General features: G+C 43.8%; 1 protein-coding gene across 1 annotated transcript in view; it reads left to right on the top strand.

Annotated features, from left to right (window-relative positions):
• Positions 1 to 522: 522 nt before the first annotated feature.
• The window catches only part of KCNH1 (potassium voltage-gated channel subfamily H member 1), a 337,422-nt gene continuing 318,177 nt past the window's right edge, over positions 523 to 19,767 (top strand). Inside the window, 1 exon segment of the mRNA XM_032466400.1 lies at positions 523 to 825. Within this exon segment, the coding sequence (XP_032322291.1) occupies positions 747 to 825 (79 nt within the window). The 5' untranslated portion in view covers positions 523 to 746.

Raw genomic sequence — 19,767 nt, 5'->3', positions numbered from 1 at the left:
CTTTAAAAACTACTCAGGACAGCTCTCCTGGAGCTCCACCAGTCAGTCACTCTGCAAGTCTGACCTCTTAAAATATTTCATTAGTTAATGGTCAAACACTGGCTTCAGAAGAATCCAGGTGGGGCAACTTCCACAAAGGAGGCTAAGAAATCCTAGGGGCCAGCAGGAGGGTATTCCAAGAGCTTCAGAGGTTCCCAAGGGCTCTGGTCTGAAACCAGGAGCAAAGCAGGAGAGGCAGCGCATCGTGCTCCCCCAGGACTCCATGGGACCTTGTTGGGAGGGAACCCACCAAGACGGCAGCTCATACCCCTTCTCCTCCCAGCCCAAGGCGCATTTCCCGGCTGTTCCCAGAAGGTGGCGCTGCCCATCCAGCCTTGACCCACCGCCGCCCTCGGCTTCCCCACCGCTGCGAGAGCTCCCAACTCGGTCTCCCGCAGGGCGGCGAGGGGGGACGCGCCCGGTAGGGGGCGCCGCGGGCCCAGACGCGGCGGCTCCCTCCGCCCACCCGGAGGCGGCTGCGGCGAGGCGAGCCCCGCGCGAGTGCACTGCGAGGCGGGCCGCAGGGAGGGAGGCGCGAAGAGGGCGCGAGGGTGGCAGCCGGAGGGAGCTGCCGCCCCTGCCCGCCTGGGTCCCCGTGGGGTGCATGGGGCGCTTCGAGCCGGGATCCCACGCGGGCCCCGCGCCCAGCTTCCTGCTGCCGTGAGAAGCCGCGCCGGGACGCCCCCAGACCCAGAGCTGCCGGGAGGATGACCATGGCCGGGGGCAGGAAGGGACTGGTGGCCCCCCAAAACACATTTCTGGAGAATATTGTCCGGCGGTCCAATGGTAAGAGGTGCATTCGGGTGTTTGCTGCTCCGGCTTTTTATCCGTGCCTTTATTGCAGACGCCTCCCGCCGCTCGGCGCCAGCAGATGCAGCAGAGCCCCCGAGCTCTGCTGGGAGCCGCGGCGCGGGCGCCCGGGGCTGCCTCCCGGAGGCTGGGAAAGGTGGGCAGGGCGGGGCGGGGTCCCAAGAGAAGAGCTCTCCTGGGGATGCTTTTGGGGCCTTTCTCGCGCCTTCTCAGTCTCATCTCCAGAGAGTGTGACAGCCGATGAGCAAAGTACTGGGAAAAGTGGTGGGAAGCTGGACGCAGCAGGAACGGCAGCGCGTTCCCCCTCGGTACTGCCCATCCCTCCGCGGATGCTCTCCGGCCGCTCCCCACGGTGCCGCCTCTCCCCATAGAGAGCCCCCGTAGAGACCGGCAACTCTGAGACCCGGCCCCCGGGGGATGGAAGGATGCGGCTGCTTCCACCTTCCACCCCGGCGGCAGCTGAAAAGTCCGAAGTCTAGGGACGTGGGCACCCAGGGACGTGCCTCAGGCTGCTCAATTTCCACCTCCTCACCCACCCACCCACTTCGAGGTTAAGGCTCAGGAGGGGCAGAGTTTCCTGGACTCAGGTGGAAAGTGGAGGGGCACAGGTGCAGAGCTGGCCAAGTGATCACAGGTATAAAACTGTCATCGTTCCTCTCTTCCAAACCACAGCAGTGTTTTATGCCTGTAACTCTCACTCACCTATACGTTGCCAAACTCACCAAACCTGTAAATCTGTCCGTTACTCAATAAACCAGTGCTCCCAGCTCCTCTCATGAAGTGATGGCAGGCGAGGGTCCTAGGAGCAGAGATGGAATTGGAAACATTTCAAACGCCTGTAGTACCCACAGCAGAGCTTCCTCGCTAAAGCGCTTGCAGAGCAAATGGGAGACCAGTGGTTGGAAGATGCAGTGCACACCCGTTCATCAAACGGCTAAAACGAAAGAGGGAAAGCCTCGAGATGCTCTTTCCAGGCTTCTGGACCCCTCTCCTTCCCGAAGCAGACGACATTCTATTAGGAGGAGGTGAAAAGCTAGCTCAGGAAATGGGTTTTTAAAATGTGTAAATATCGTTACAGAGTCTTAAGGAGCTTGTGTTAAAACTACCGGCTTCTATTTGGATTTAGTTAGGATTCAAGGAACGGCATGAAAATGACTTATGCTACTAGGAAATACTCTTTAATTAGAAGTGACTTAAGTTTATCTTACAGTAAAATACTTATCAACTAGGATAGCAAATCATTTATCATTCAAGTACCTTTTAGAAATGATCATTTATCATGTACCCCTTGAAGAATTTCTGGTCAGTCACCTTTCCTTTCAAGGTCTTCCCCACTCAAACTAAGGTGGCTTTTAGATTAAGGTCACAGCCATTATCTGGGGAGGCAAGGGGGTGATAATTATTATGTGAACAGTCACAACGAACATTTCTGCCATAAAAAAGCTGGAGGTGTTCATGGATTTCTAAGTAAAATCACTAAGAGTTGATCTGTTGTGATTGGTATTGTTATTGGCGTCTGGTGGGGGGTTTCTGGAGACAGTCTTGCTATTTGGGGACCCTATTTCTAAGTGACATCAACTTCCTCATAAATATCAATGACAATTCCATTTTTTGGTGAAGAGGCAGTGTCCTTTAAGTTAGAGGGGAAACTGTATCTTACGTATATCTTGTTAGTCTTTGAGTGGGAGAGAGCAGAAGGGGAATCAAATGCAATGATCACAAGGTTCCTTGGGCTTCTCGGAGGAACTTAAGAATCCTGGAGTTAACACCACCATAAAGTCATAAAAATCAGAAATTCTGGAGCTGACACAATTACAAAAAATCCTGGAGCTGAGAAGGCAGAATACCTTCTAGTTTAGTTGATCTTAGAGCCACTTTCCCTCTATAAGCATCCATGGAGTGTCGGTTGAGTAAGTAACTGGCAACGTTTTTTTTAGCACTGGTGCTTTAATTTCAGCACCGGTTCTTCAGTTAACCAACCAACCAAACAACAACAACAATAAAACCAACACATCTGGAGAGGAGAGTTGGATGAATGTTTAAAATGATCTATTATATCAGAAGGAAAGATTCTGATCTTGAAATGTGGGATTTAAGTTTTTAGTGACCCCTTTTATCATATTTCCTGAACACAAATAGAAACAACAATTTGGACTCTTAGAAAATATCACAATACCTACAAGCATTATGTTGTTTCACTGTGATGGAAAAAGCCTATTTAAAAATATTGATTGTCTCTTAAAATCCACCAGCCCTTTTTCAGAGGGGGGCATTAAAGTATTTAAGTAGCATTTTACCTTAAAATAGCAATACGTTTGGATCACTTTATTAGGCATTTTTTCCCAGTGGTCTTATGCAGTATCATTGTTCCTCTCTTATAGATCCTAAAACTGAGTCCTGGGAATATTAAGTGACTTACTGAAAGTAGCAGGCAGACAGGGTGTAAGGCAGGAGTTCTTTAGAGGGGATCGTTCATCCTTCTTGTAGGATCATTGTTTCTCCAGCCATGATGACTTAGCCTGTGGAACTGTTTTCATCATCCTTAAAAAAAACTTCTCTCATTATATGCTAATGGACAATGGAACTGGCTTTGTTTTTGGGGCATTTGAATATCAGGCATCTGAGATACAGAACTGTAGGATGAGACAGACCTTAGATGCTCCATTGTCTTCCTCTCCTTCCCCATCACTGTAAAAATGATGGCATGGAAGCAAGCACATTTTCTCAAATATTTAAGGGCAGAGCTGAAGGGACCCTAAGCCCCTTGACCCCAGTGTCATGTTCCTTATGGTACGCCATGCAGTGACACTCCTCACATTACTATTATTTCCTCTAGAGGAACACCTTTTCCCAGTGGAGAGTAAATAAAATGTTACAACAACACGAACAGCATCCATTTTGGCCAACAGCCATGCTACCACATCCAAACAGAATAACAGGGCAAAGGAGAAGCTGATTCTGTTTCAAGGAGGGGCAGTGTTTTCCTTTGTCAGTGGTTTAGCTGAAGGCACAGGCTGGATAACGGGCCCTTAACATCCGCGTGCCGGTTGTAAAGTATGAATTCCCTTTTCATAGACTATCACCTTTGATCCTCATCAGTCAGCAAAGGAGGTGCCGTGTCTCCATTTCAGTTTCAGGAACTAAGACTCCACAGATGAAGTAATTTACCTACCCCTAGTTCGTAAGAGGCAGAGTTAGAAAGAGGCAGTTAGAGGCAGCTCAGGGACTAGTCAGCAGTGGTTACTGGTTTGTTCACTCAACAGAAACTTACTGAGAGTATTGATTGGGCACTGGGGTACAGTGGGAAACAGATCCTCTTTACCCCTAGTGAGTTACATTCCAGTGAATCTTGGTCTAAGGATCTTGCCCCTATTCCACAGCGTTTCCTTGCTGCAACTCTTATCTAGACCTGACGTTGTACTAAGAAAATTTGTTTCCAGTTTGCTGATCTTGATGGGACTAAAATCTAGTTTAACTTTAATACGTTCCGAATACCACTTGAAGGCAAGATTTGATACTTATCTGTTTTATTTATTTTTTTTGCATAGATGTAAGTGGTCAACGGGAATAATTAGCATCGCAGATTTTGTTTGACTTTATTTATGATCATTTCCGATCCTTCTATTGACTTTATGGCCAGCCTGTTTCTCTTTATATTCTCTTTATATTGGAAAGTGTTGTTCCAGAATATTTTTAATGGTTGCTTAAATCTGTAGGCACTCACTGTCAGAATGCTTGCTGAAGCAAATAGATCTGTCTTAGGAAGGCTGGCAGACCTTAATGCCAGGAAACTACAAAAATATTACCCTAAATGGTCCCATACTAGGCAGAACATATGTTTTAGTTTTCGGAAACCTATGTCAAGCAATTATAGGTGCCAGTTAAGAACCCATGCATGTTAGCAGGAGTGAAACGCAACACATTTTTGGTACAGATTTATGTACATGTATAATTTACAGATTGCTAAATCAGCTGTGTTTTTGTATAGCGTTAAGTTGATTCAGGTTGTTGGTATAAGTAGTTAGCAAACAGGATGAGAGCCGGGGGTATGTTGTGTTTCCTTATAGGGGTGCTGAGCCACGGGAATATTTATACAACAGAAAACTGGTTAAAATCCATTGTTCTGAAAGGGGAGTGGGTGAACATCTGGAATATTACCAATTCAACAGAGCTTTTTTTTTTCCTTGTAGTATGTTCTAAGGTAACCTTCAACCCAGGCTCAGCTGTCTTTCTCTAAAAGAGTCCCACATTTAATCTATTGACTGATAATAGCTGGGGAATGGAGGGGATGAAACCTTGTGATTTAAAAAAGGCTACAAGGTTTCCAAACTCCATGATTTTTATGAAATCCATGTAATTTTAATAATCTACCATAAAAGAATAGATGCATTTGAGGAACACTGTGGCAAATTGAATCTTTGGCTTCATTCTTTCCAACACCAGCTCTCCATTTATGACTGGGCTTCATTTGGCAATGGTTTCTCCAGCATCACCTTGAAGCTCCTCCATCCTTTGCTTTCTCTTTAGTTTTGGTCAGATAGTGAATGGCTTGTAAACGAATATTTACGGTATACTTTCGTTATTTTTTTCAAAGAAGCCTTTTTCTTTTCTTTTTAAAATTGAAGTATAGTTGGTTTACAATGCTGCGTTAGTTTCTGGTGTACAGCATAGTGATTCAGTTATACATGTATATTTTCTATTTCATATTCCTTTTCATTATAGGCTATTACAAGCTATTGAATATAGTTCCCTGTGCTCTACAGTAGGACCTTGTTGTTTATCTATTTTATATATAGTCGTGTGTATCTGCTAATCCCAAGCTCCTAATTTATCCCTCCCCCTTCTTTCCCCCTTGTTTTTGTTTTTTGTTTTTTAATCCCCTCATTGTAACCATAAGTTTATTGTCTATGTCTGTGAGTCTGTTTCTGTTTTGTAAATAAGTTCAAAAGAAGCCTTTTTCATAAAGTGAGTATCTGCTTTATACTTTCAGGATATTTGGACCATGGTTTTTTGTTTTTTATTTTTTTTTCTCTCTCTACATGGCCACACCTATAACTGGTAAGAAAGAGAAAGAGAAATAGAATCATAGAATCTTAGGTCTGAAGGGACGTGCTTTACAATTCTTTTTCCAGGGTTTGAATCCCTTCCACAACACCCTCCAGTGGTGATCCAGCCCCTGTTTGAGTAGCTTCAGTGATGGGACACTCACTTTCTTACAAGAATGTTCTGTTTTAAGCAACTATGAACTGGTTTCTTCCCTTCCCTGCCTTCCCCTTCTCCTCCTTTCTTGCTGTTGTCCTGATCTGGTCTCATCAAAATCTGCTCTCTCAGAACCCTCCTACACTTCTGGTGGGAATGCAGTTTGGTGCAGCCACTGTGGAAAACAGTATGGAGATTCCTCAAAAGACTAGGAATAGACTTACCATATGACCTAGGAATCACGCTCCTGGGCATATATCCAGAAGGAACCCTACTTCAAAAAGACACCTGCACCCCAATGTTCATAGCAGCACTATTTACAATAGCCAAGACATGGAAACAGCCTAAATGTCCATCAACAGATGACTAGATAAAGAAGATGTGATATATTTATACAATGGAGTACGATTCAGCCATAAAAATGACAACATAATGCCATTTGCAGCAACATGGTTGCTCCTGGAGAATGTCATTCTAAGTGAAGTAAGCCAGAAAGAGAAAGAAAAATACCATATGAGATCGCTCATATGTGGAATCTAAAAAAAAAAAAAAAAAGAACATAAATACAAAACAGAAACAGACTCATAGACAGAATACAAACTTGTGGTTGCCAAGGGGGAGGGAGGTGGGAAGGGATAGACTGGGAGTTCAAAATTTGTAGATACTGACAGGCATATGCAGAATAGATAAACAAGATTATACTGTATAGCACAGGGAAATATATACAAGATCTTGTGGTAGCTCACAGCGAAAAAGAATGTGACAATGAATAAATGTATGTTCACGTATAACTGAAAAATTGTGCTCTACACTGGAATTTGACACAGCATTGTAAAATGACTATAACTCAATAAAAAAATGTTTAAAAAAAAAATCTGCCCTCTCACAGATACCACTCATTCCAAGTCTGCCATGTGGAGCAAAACTGACCTAGCGCATTTCTTTTTACACCTGAAAACCATTTTTTTGGTAGTTTAAGAACAGTTATCTTGTCTTTATTCTTCTCCCTAATGTTTTTTTTAAGACCTTTTTATTGTTTAATACCATAATAAAAAAGCACATAAAATGATTCTGTGCAGCTTAACACATTTGTATAAAGTAAATACTGTGCTGTCGAGACCTTGCTGGCTCTCCAGAACCCCTGGGGCCCTTCCTGTCCCCAACTCCTTTGCTCTCAAAGGGAGACATTACCTGAGTTTATGGTGATCATAATTGCCTCATGATTTTCCCCATAATTTTCCCACTTTGTTTTTCATTTCTGAACACTACTGTTTTGATCTGCCTTTGGGCTTTATAGACGTGGGGCCATACAGCATGGATCCTTTCTCAGTTGGAGCTGCATCCCTGTTGTTGTTGCATGTGCTCATTTGCCGGCTGTAAAATGCTTTATGGTATGACCATACCGAGCGCTGTGTTTACCCATTCTGCTCTTGATGGACGTGTGTTGGTTTGCAAACTGGTCCCCTTTCAGGGAGGGCAAGGGGAGACAGAAGAAAGAGGCAGGCCACGTCAGATTGGTAGGTGGCAGGTTTAATAAACAAGGGACCTTACTTATGAGGCTGGTCTTGGGCGGCTGCGAGATGAGGAGGTCTCTGCCTCCACCTGCCAAATCTTTAAGTGTAAATAGAGGCCTTAACTGGGTTCAGTCCCATGTTCAGTCTAGATGGTCTCAACACCACTCAACTCTCTCCTTGGAAAGTCTCCTACAGTGGGAATGGTGGGCAGAATGTATATTTTGAGGTCAGGGGACCGAGTGAGAGGCCTCTCGTTGCCTGGGTCTTGCACAAGGGTCAACTGGTGGTCGTGTTCTCTCGTTGACCTCCTCCAACAATGTGTGAGTTGTTTCCAGTCTTTTGCTGTGAATGCTGCCACATCCACTCTTGCACATGTCTTCTGGGTCAGGTGGGCCTGTATGGGGTGTATTCCTAGGATGCTGTGCTTCACTGTGGTCGATGCTGCCAGTTTTCCAAAGGGTTTGTATCAGTTTATACTCCCACCAGCAGTGTGTGAGAGTTTTCATCCCCCACCTCCTTGCCAGCACTTGCAATTTCCTCTTTTAGTAGCGACATTGTCCAAACAACCTAGGAGCCAATAAAACAGGGTCACGCAGGGTTATGTTAGCACTGAGCACGTGATCAAAATGAAGTGAATATAAAACTTGCCCTGGTCCTTTGGGAGGCTTCACTGTGTGTTTAAATGTTCTCACAGTGTGAACTCCCTCACACAATGGTAAAAGATGTGAAAGACTCGCACAGTTAGAAGTGTGTGCAGAGGACACATGCGAGGGTGTGTGTGTGTGTGTGTGTGTGTGTGTGTTTAGGAGACATTTTCTTAAACTGAGAAACTCTGAGGCCAGAGATTATGTAGAAATTAGGGCTTCAGAGCTGGAAGTGAGAAAGGATTAGGAAGTGAATGATATGTTTATTTTAGAGAAAGAAATAAAACAGAATGACTGAAGGAAAGGCACAGATTTCATGGAAGAATCAAAAATCAAAGACAAATTAAAACGAGAAGCCAAGACTAGCTTATGGTTTGGCTTCATAAAGATGGCGGACCTCCCATGTGCCACATGCTGTGGTAGAGACTGGGACTCCCCAAATGAGTGAAATATCTGTGATGTTGGGGCTCCCTGAGGAATCCGGGATGAAGACCAACCTTCACTGTAAACCTCTCCAAAGATTTAAGAGATGTTATGCCAGCTCAGTACTTACTACACATTTTTTCCGTTATAAACATCTCACCCCAAATTATTCTTAGATTTTATAGCTCTTTCTTTCTTTCTTTCTTTCTTTCTTTCTTTCTTTCTTTCTTTCTTTCTTTCTTTCTTTCTTTCTTTCTTTCTTTCTTTCTTTCTTTCTTTCTTTCTTCCTTTCTTTCTTCCTTTCTTTCTTCCTTTCTTTCTTCCTTTCTTTCTTCCTTTCTTCCTTTCTTCCTTTCTTCCCTTTCTTTCCTTTCTTTTCTTTCTTTTCTTTCTTTCTTTTTTTTTTGTGAGACTGGATGTTGGATGACCAGATCCCTTGCATCCATTTAAAGAAGAAGATTGCAGGATGTATGAAGCTTTGTTTTGCTGGGGTGGGAGTTTTCTTAACAACATCTCATTCCTCTGGGGTGTCCCACTGCTCTGTCTTCTTTGGCATTTGGTCTCTGGTTGCTCACTCATTGTCATGAGTTTCCATCCTGTCTTAGATGCTGGAATTTGTTCGATGCTCTGGTTGTTCTCTAAGTAGGCGCTGTCTTGCTGAACAGACGGCAGGCTGGCCAGCTGCAGCATCTCCCTCAGTTCTCACGGTCTCGGCTCTAACAGTCAAGCCTGGCTGTGGACGACAAAACGACTTAACGCTCTTCTGACTGGGTGTTATAGAGTCACGTCAATAATCAGAATCAGTTTGCTTACTCATCGTAAGATTGTTCATTATGTAAATTAAAATGACAACTCTTTTGATTAGTCCTGTGTGGCACACAACTGATATTCTGAAATTAAATGAGTCAATCCTGTCATTATTAATGTAATTATTAACCGAGAGTGCCTCTAAACTTTCATTTCTCATAGCTTTTGAAAGGTTCTGCGATGACATCAGGTGCTTCTATAAGGAAGAGGTGTGGCCTCTCATTACTGCCTTTTCCCCTTAAAGCGATGGTGCAGGCGCCTTCCACCGGGATTCTCACAGCACTGGCCCACATTTACAAGATGATACGATTTTGGCTAATTTTACTGCTGTTTATCTCCTGCTTAACTAATGTTTCTGTTAAGAGTAAATTCTGAAAAAAACCCAAATTTCTTCTGTGTAGCACAGGGAACTATATTCAATATCTTGTAGTAACCTATAATGAAAAAGAATATGAAAACGAATATATGTATGTGTCTGCATGACTAGGACATTGTGCTGTACACCAGAAATTGACACATTGTAACTGACTGTACTTCAATTTTAAAAATGTGAATTTGGAAAGCATATTTTATTTTATTTTATTTTATTTTTTATTGAAGTATAGTCAGTGTACAACGTTGTGTCAATTTCTGGTGTACAGCATAATGTTTTAGTCATACATATACATACATATATTCATTTTCATATTCTTTTCCATTATAGGTTACTACAATTAATATAGTTCCCTGTGCTGTGCAGAAGAAACTTGTTGTTTATCTGTTTTATATATAGTAGTTAGTATCTGCAAATCTCAAACACCAGCTTTATCCCCTTCCCACCCCCTTTCCCCCTGGTGACCATAAAGTTTGTTTTCTATGTCTCTGAGTCTGTGGAAAGCATATTTTAGACTAGAGCTTTACCACCATGGCCAAGAAAATGGAGTTGAGTGATAAGACTATATTTCATCCACATGGGTTTTTAAGTTTTACTTTTCTTTACTTTTGTTTCCTCGCAGCATTATTGGTATTGAATTGATGAGAGATCTATGCTGTAATCGTTAAGGCTGTGCTTTGAGCCTCTACCAGGGTTGGTGTACTGCATATCTTCAGTGCGCCTCCCTCGAGCCATTCTTATTTCTTTGAGCATCGCAGGAGGCTGACCCACTGTGGATTATGTCAGTAGGTTCCTTTGCTTCCTGGCTCCTGGCTGGCTTCATACCACCATGAGTTGGGGAACAAGGAGGGGGAAGTTGCAGTATTTATTCTCCTAGTTTCTTCCTGACAAGGTCATCATTGTAGCCTAGCTGTTTTACCTTGATTAAAAGTTACATCTGCATCATGCTCTCTTTGAGTTTGGGTGAACCTCAAAATTTTCAACAGTTACTAACCCTGGGGATGCTGCCCTATCCCTGAAGCTCTCCCCTGTGGTGTGCGGGGCAGGCTGCAGCTGGCTGGTACTACCTCTTCAGATCCGGTTGTGCCCATCTTTTCCCTACTCCTGGCTCAGGGACTTCGCCTTGGTAGCTCAAACTCTGCAATGTGGGAGTATTTACACCTCAGAAATTGTCAAATGGTATAAGTCAGGGCTTTTTCTCCCCCAGAGAGTCAGGTTACCAGCATACTACTGCCTGTGCCTCACCCATGCTTTTATAAATAGCTCCTTTATTAAGTACTTTTTCAATTACCTATTTAAGTGTGCCATTATTGTCCTGCCAGGACTCTGACCATGGAATAAGTTACTCATTCTCTGGATGAAGTACTTTCTCAATCTGTTGTCCAGACCAGTATCTGTCATGGGTGTGAACCTGGTGAGGGGGTGCACCTCCAGGTACGCCTCTCACCATAAAGAAAAGCACCTGTGTTCTACCTGGTGCCGGCAGCATACACCTTTGCTTTTCAACTCATCAAGGTGGTTACCTACAGGCTTGATGAGCTATTTTCATGTTCTTTTTCCATCTTTTTTCACTTTCATCATCTCAGAATTCAAGAAATATTAGAAGCCAGCTACTAGTTATAAGCATCGATTGTAATTATTGGTTATAACCATGACCTTGTGCAAATTAAATAGCCTTTTGCACGTGTGCCTGGCAGTGTGCCAGAGGTTTCCGTGTGTCACCTCATCTCCTCTCACCTTGACTCTGTTCTGTAGGCACCCTCATAATTCCCATTTTACAATTGCAGAGACTGAGGTTTGAAAAGCAGATTTAGTAAATTGCCTTCAGTTATTTCTTAGTGGTAGAATCTATAGGAACTTGTTAGGAATGCAAATTCTTGAACCCCATCTTATATCTAGTGAATCAGAAACTCTGGGGATGGGGTCCAGTTATCTGCGTTTTACCAAGCCCTCCAGGCAATTCTGATGGATGTTGCAGTTCAAGGACCATTGCTCCTGAGCCAGCCCCACATGTTTCTTTACCTCAGAGGTAAATGTGTGGATACCAGGGTGTATGGATGGAGGAGGGTGTGTGTCGGAGGTGAGTGGACTTTTTCTCTATAGATTTTCAATTGGTTTCCCCGTTTTTGCTCAAATCCCATTCCTGCCTCAGGTAGTAGCTAGCATTTCAGTGTCCTGTGTCTCTCTCCAGAGCCCCCTCCTTGTCCAGATCCCTCTGGAATTTTTAAATCATGGCTTTCCCTGCCCCATATCATCCTCCATCTACTATTCGTCTTCCAGAAACTGAGCTCATGCCAGCTGGCAACCCTTCGCTGTGTTGTTGTGGGGATATTCCTTTGAATGTTTCAGCCACCCGTTCAAGGACGAGGAAGTAAATGCGTGTGCTCCATCTGCCATTTTGAAATGATAACTGATAGTTTCTAAAGTCAGAGGAGGCCCTAAATTCTAGTCATTCTCCTTCTATCAGATAAAATTCCCCTTGATACTTTCCCTGCCTGCTGGAACATCCAGGGGTTGTGCTCCAGCCCGGCTTCATTCGGTGTGCTATTTTTCTCTGTTATCCTTGTCAAACGACAAAACTAAAGCGATTTGGTAAAGAATCTGCTGGCCTTTATTTAAGGGAAAACAATCCATGGATTAGGGGGTTGTGAGGCCTCCTGGGCCGTGGTACACTCTTCCCGAGCGAGTTTTGTGGAGCCTTAGAAGAGGCAACTCAGACACAGGACATGATTGGCTAGAAGGTTGGGGATTTCCTTCTAAGGTCAGCAGGTCCTGTTTTCTAGGTTCAGGTGAGCCAGCTAAAAGGGAGTTGCAGGATCGTGACCACTGGTGTTAGGTCTCCTTGACAGTGAGCCGTGTCCCATAAGTGCAGGCTGACTTAGGTTTAGATCCGTGATGTGGACCTGGCCACTGGGGTGGCTTCTGTTTCGTGGGTCTTGATACAGGAATTTGTCACTCCCCTAGCTTCCCAATCCCTTCCTCTCACTTGTCTTTAGTAGTGCCTGCTCTAGGAGTTTTCTGGCTTGCTTCTCTCTTGGTATCACCCCCTGGCTCTGGGTCTCAGTCTCCCCTGGACGGTCTCCAGTGGTCTTGAGCTCTCTTCTCACTTGCTCTCTAGGTCTTGCTTTAGATCTCTTGCTCTGGGGTGCCCACCCTTCTGCTCTGGCCCATGACCTAGCACTCTCTTTTGGTCCCCCAGCCCCCCCCCCATGCTCCATGCCCCTCCATCCCATCCCTCTCTTTCCTCTCCCCGTCTCTCTGTCTTTCTGTGCATTGCTTCCTGTCACTGACTGTCTCTGTTGTCCGTCTGCGTTGCTGTGTGCCATCTGTCTTCATTGCTATCTGTCCGTTACCTCTCTCCATCTGTCCCTGTTACTGTCGGTCTTTGTAGTCGCAGCCTCCATCTGTCCATCTCTACCCCTGTCCGTCTGTCTGTCCAGTTCTCCCCTCACGTGCTTCAGTCGCTGCTCCTCTGTCTGAGGTTCCCATTTCTCTCCCTCTATGGCCTTACGCCACCTACTCACCAGTGTGCACATGCGCAAGGTCAGCTCTGCGACCCTCTCAGCTTCAGTGTTTCGTTTTTTGTTCTGGAGAGAGAATCTAATTGGCCCAGCCCTGACTGCGGGTTGTTTGGCTAGTTGTTCACTCCTGGTCTAGTCGGCTGTGTCTGGGGCCTGGATGGGGGAGTGGGATGTGGAGTTATGTGTTGCGCAGTTAAAGCGAGGCAGGGAAGTTGGGCAGAGCTTTCCAATGGGCGGATGTGGCCCCTGCACTCCCACCATGCCTGGGACAATGTAGATGTTCAAATATTTGTTGTATTAAACTAAGCTACTCTGAGATTCCTTCCATCCACCCCAGTGCTATACCCTATCCTCGCTGAGCCCTTTATTAAGAAAGTGTTAAAATAACACAGGAGGCAAATGTAAAACTAAAAAAACCTTTTCCTCATACCATTCAGTATTTTTATCTTATTTTGAGCCATCATATTTTTTTTTAGTTCTGGAAATGCAATTTTTACTTAATTCAATGATGGTCTAAGATGGTCTAAGGCACTTTTGTTGAAAGTGCCTGTAATATGTGCAGATGTGCATCAAGAAATTATTTTGACTATAAAAATGAGAGTAAAACACCTGGTTAATGTATTGCACCACTTTTTAGTGATTGATCACACAAATAGATGTTTCTTAGCAGTGATTCAGCATATCATTGACTTCTTATTTATTAAGTAAAATATCATTGAGTAATGAAAAGTCTATATTTCTAACACAATTTCATGTATATTTTCATTCCCTTCCATCCTACTTATGAAATAGATTCATCTGTTTTTATTGTTTTAAAATCCTTTAATTTGATGCTGAATGAACATGGAGGTCAGGCTTATGGAACCATGTTTAGGAGTAACTGCCCAGTCAATGAAGTGTTGGAGTTTGCCTTTGAAATTGAAATCTCTCTCCCCATTGTAATTTACTGACTTAATCAAAATGTATTTATGTAGGATATTAAAATCAGAGGCAAAGCAAATAACTTTTGAATCTCTTGGGAGTTCAGTTTGCATTGTGCAAAGATTGGGCCCTTGACAATTGAGAAGAGTCATTTTCATGGGATTTTATTGTTGAAAACCTGTAACAGAGCCACAAAATGACTTTTGCTGATAGTAAGATTTTAGGTGTTTTATGTAGGTATGTCATACTGACTTAGCATCTCGTTTCTCATCCCATCCTCCGTTCTTCCATGTATCACCAAATCTCAATCTGTCTTTTTTGTTTTTAAGACTTATTTATTTATTCATTTGTTTAGCATTCACATCCCATGCATGCGTGACTGAGGCCCTTTGCAGTGAAATATTAATGTTTCTTAATTAGACACAGAGCCAGGACTTCTGACTCCCGGTCCCATGCTCTTTTTGCTGCCCCAGTTTTACATGAAAGAAGGAAAGCATTATTTGGAAAGCACTTTGGTGTTACTGGGGCGCATTATTGTCCTCTGTCCTCTGCCCTCTGATACTTCCGTTGTTCAGAAGGAGTGAGCCTATAAGTGAAGGGGGAGGTGATCCAAGCCATTAACTGTCTTGGGCCACAGTCTCCCCAATAATGTCACTTCGGGTGCAATGGAAAGACTTCCCTGCCTGCCTCCCCGACTCAGCTTCCAGCATTAGGGATTCAAAGCATCAGGTTAAGCTATTCTCTATCCCTAGTGTCCTATCTTAAAATTCAAACGTCCTGAGAGAGATAATACTTTAAATCACTAACAGCTGACTCTGAATTTGTAAGGCAACTTTTTTACCCGATGGGAGAAATGAGTTCTTGATTTAAGTGACAAAAAGCTCAGAAAAGAGAGAAAAGTACAGAAAGAAGAGATGAAGTATCCCAAACTTAATCTGCTTCACAGTCTTGCTTAAGCCAAGACTTAACTGTATTACAAACATTGTTAACATACCATAAAATACAAGTGGCAAAATCCATGTAAAAATCTAGTTGCCTCTAGAAGCTATAGATAAAGCATAACTAGGGCCCGCAGGGAACATAAAAATCAGTTGTCATTTCTAATTAAGAATTATTTTTGGCTGCTAATATTTCAGAAACAATCCAGGGGAGGTTATAATTCATGTGAGATAATTATAAAGTGATGATGATGACAACGGGTAACATCAGTTATGCCAGGTACTGGTCTAAGTGCATTCATTCACTCATTCATTCATTCATTCAACAAACACTCATTAAGTACTACTTCCTGTGTGTAAGGCACTGTTCTAGATGTTGGAGATTCAGTGGTGAAAGGAAAAATAAAAGGCTCTTGCCCTCATAAAGTCTGTATTCTAGCGGGGAGGCAGATAATAGCAAACGAGTAGCTGCATAACATGCCAGATGGTGTAAAGAGCTTGGAGAACGTGAGCAAGGGAAAAGGAAACGTGTGTTGTTGGGTGGAATATTTTTAAAAAATTGATTCATTGGATAGCGATGGGAAAGGAACTAACAATTGGCCGGTATCCTAAGAGTCTTACATTTGGTTGAGTGTTTTTTATTTTTATAAAAATTAATTTCTGGAATGTATTTTATTTAGGTTCAGGCAAATAAAACTGTTTCCTGGTCTTTGTCTAGTGCTGATATACATACCTCTTGTCCTCAACGTTCATCTCAATCAGTTGTCTATTGTTCTAAAAGAAAGGAACATGTATTTTGACTCAGACCCGCTTTTTGTAAGAGCGCTGATATCCTTAATAAATCTGTAACATTGAAAGTGTCGTGAAGACACGTTCTCTTCTAAGAAAAAAATTTCCCGAGTTATTAGAAGCGTACTGTGAAATATTTACTGTAGCCCTCTAAGTAATCAGTGTTGGCAGGGAACAGTGAATTTGTGTGAACGGCCTGCTGAATGTAGCTTTTATCTATGTAATTGCCCAAACTGAGTCACTTTTCTAAGTCATTGCTTTAGTTAGTTTCTCCTTTGTTATTTGTGGTAATTAGGATGAAAAGCAATTTTCTAATAATTTCCTTTTAGAATATCTCTGTGTTATGCTTTATGGGCAAATGGTAGGTTTGGGATGATTTTGACACGTCTTACTCCTGTAGTACAGTTTGCCTTGTATCCCATGAGCTGAAGAAACTTTATATGATGAGGGGAGGGGAGCCTTTCAAATTTTTAGAGAATGTTTGTTTTATTCTACCCACTGGAGGAAAACCGTGTGTGGGCTGAGGAAGGTTGAATTGAGGAAGCCTTGCATTTAATTGCATGCGCTCCTACAGCTAAAGACCCTCAGGGGGTAAAAAGGCATAGGAGGGAGGCTGTGGAATCTGGCAAATTTGCATCAAAGACCTAGAGATACCAGGAACTTCCAGATGAGAGCCAATGAATAAATCACAGCAAGGGCAGCCAGGTTGAACCTACACATTTTACTGAACAATGTGGAAGGGACTTGATCAGTTCATAAAATATGAATTTGGAGGCAGGCTTGGTGCTTTAGAATGGCCCACTAGCTGGTTGGAAGTTACACATTCTACCTGAAAAAGCTACATATGTACAAACACACACACACACACACACACACACACACACACACACACACGATACATATGTATATGTCAAGAGCATATGTCTTACCTGGATTTTATTCCAGGTACATTTAGGCATTTCCTGTAATCGTGAATGGACACACCACTGTGATTTATTGCTACTGTGGAATCCCTTGACAATACAGTGCACTTTTTCATTAATACTGCACATCACATCATGTCTTCAAGTCCAAACAATTCCACTGAGCAAAAGCCTTTACAACATGGTTCACCTGAAATGTGAGCATCACTTCCCGCTTAGTTGAGTTTAGAAGGGGTTTCTGCTATTTTTAAAGTGACCCGGGCTCTGCAGAGTCCAGCATTCGGAGAAGCGCCATTTCTACTGGTTGATCACTCCACGTGGGTGTGAGGCTTGTAGGCTGCAGAGGTGTCATCCGGCTTGCTCTTTGTTTTGAATCCAGTTACTTAGAGAGTCAGATTTTGTCGGTGCCAGAAGCAGGGGGATCTTCTAGTTTGCCGCCATCGAGACCCACAGAGCAGGAGTGACTTATCCACACAGCTCATCAGGGACAGCACTGCCCCTTGAACCCAACTTGGTGTTGTTCCCACTGTTGCTGTTTCTGATGGTGCTCTGGGGACCCAGGGGTTGCTGGGGAAGGGTGGATTAATAAGGTGGCTCTTACCCCTTGTTCTTCCGTTGGTTGTCATTGTTGACTGGGTTCCTGGGTGTTTCTCCATGTAATCTTAGGGCCTCTTTCTTACCGGGTGGCCTCTGCTTGTAGTCCCCTCATGGCCTCTCCAGTAGTACAGGACTTCTCACATGGCAGCTCAGGGCTCCCAAGAATGCAGATGCTGCTGGATCTCAGTGCTTAGGCCTGGGATTGGAATGACATCCATTCTACTGCAGTCCGTTGATTGGAGCATATCACAGCCCCACCTAGATTAGAGGGGAGAGGACAAAACAAAAACAGCAAGAATGCAAGGAGGCACGGTTTATTGGGGGCTACCGGTATGATCGCACCTGTTCACAGTGATGCTTTGACTGTACCAGCTACCATGGAGTCGAGGGCCTGAGACATAAAAGGGGCTGGTCTCTCTAAAAAACATTTTTTAAGTAGATCAACAACAGGGTTCCTCTGTACAGCACAGAGAACTGTATACAATATCTTGTAATAGCCTATAATGAAAAAGAATAGGAAAAGGAATACATGTATGCTACACACCAGAAATACATGCTACACACCAGAAATCAACACAACGTTGTAAACTGACTATACTTCAATAAAAAAAAAAAAGAAGAGAGAGTGTAAAAAGGACTTACAGCACCAGTGTGCTCTGAAAGGGATTGCATTGTCTCTTCCTTTGTAGGCAGTTTGTAAAGACTCACACCAATGTGCTTGGGTGGCGCCAGGAGGCAGGAAAGCAGATGACCTCTCAAGACACTTTGGGATATTAGAGATTTGATCCTTGTTAATGAGTCAGAGCCCATTTTACCCTCCGTCCTCCAGGTTTTTACTCAGTTGGAGACTGGCTGAAGGAACGAGATGAGGGTCAAATACAGAATCGGCTCTTTTTCCTGCTAAGCTAGATTGGAGAGCGTGGCAGTGCCATCTGTCTCCCTCCTCAAGCCTAGGTTCTGGCTTCTAGGCCGTGAGTCACTGACCTGCTCGAGGCCAAGAAGCCGGATCTGATGGAGCAGAGGGCTGGCAGGCCCCGCAGCAAGTGGGTTCTGAGTGTCCTAAGGAGACAAGCAGCTCAAGCCCTCTCTTTTCCCACCACACTGGGACAGAGGCAGGTTCGGTTCTGTTCTGCTCCGGTTCTGTTTCTCTGGATAGCCCTGACTAGTACGTTAGATGTCAGACAGTGCCAGCTCTCCTAGGTGTGTGACTTAGGAAGAGTTCCTCTGATTTGCTGAGCCCTCTTACAATGTCTGTAAACATGGGTTAATACTAGTGCCTGCCCACCTCATGGGCTAATGGTCTAGTGCCTATTAATACACGTGGTCTTGGTGGTGGTGATGCGCTCCTCATGGACAAAGCGTGTCAGACAGCCTAATGTTTCTAAAATCTCCAAATCTCTAGATCCAGACCAGACAAATTCTGACGCAGTCTTAGAGATTTTATATATATAAATATGTAATATATGTATGTATATATGTGTGTGTGTGTGTGTGTGTGTGTGTGTGTGTGTGTGTGTGTACACACACATATGTAGTCTATGCAGTGGGTTACTTTCCCAAGTAAGTTTTGCTTTGCTTCAAAGTAAATTTTCATTTATTGATTTTGGAAAATAGTAAATAATCCCAGAGTTGTTTATGGTTGGATATGGAATGCACATCCCTTCATTTGGCTAGAAGATCTGTGTCACTTTGCTGGAGTCCACTCATTTGGCATTCTTAACCAGCGAGGTTATAGCCAACCACCTGGAGGAATTAAGAAGCCTTGGCTAAACAAAGCTGTTGTCATGGAGTTCTTGCACCAGAACTTAGGCACTTGTTTCAGGAGATTCCCACTTTCTGAGACCGTCTATCCTTACAGCAGATGTACTTTCTGGAGAACATGGTGGCAAATTGATTCAGGCCCACCTTGGTCACTTCTTTATTTTATTTAACAGATCTTATCTGCCTCCCAAGCTCCAGCGCCACTGAACGGGAAGGGGGAAGTAGTGAGGGGAGACTCTGAACTTCCCAGTTAGTATCTCAAGCGCTTCCATTTTCAGTAGTCTTTTTGGGTAGCTCCGTCTCTTTTGTGTTCAGATTCCAATTCTGCCCATCCCATTGCTTCTCTCCAAATGGTGTGTGGGGTGGAGGCAAGCCCTTGCATCACCATGGGGGCCTTAGATCCCCAGATGCAAGGCCTGTTTTCCCGCTCCATTTCTTTGGATCCCTGGCAGTGGCCCTGGTCTTCTGGTCACTGGGTGACCAGCTGGTCTGTGGGGCTCAAGCCTGC

This window comes from Camelus ferus, chromosome 23 (assembly GCF_009834535.1).
Source record: "Camelus ferus isolate YT-003-E chromosome 23, BCGSAC_Cfer_1.0, whole genome shotgun sequence".
Lineage (NCBI taxonomy): Eukaryota > Metazoa > Chordata > Mammalia > Artiodactyla > Camelidae > Camelus > Camelus ferus.
This window is presented reverse-complemented; position numbering and strand designations above follow the sequence as displayed.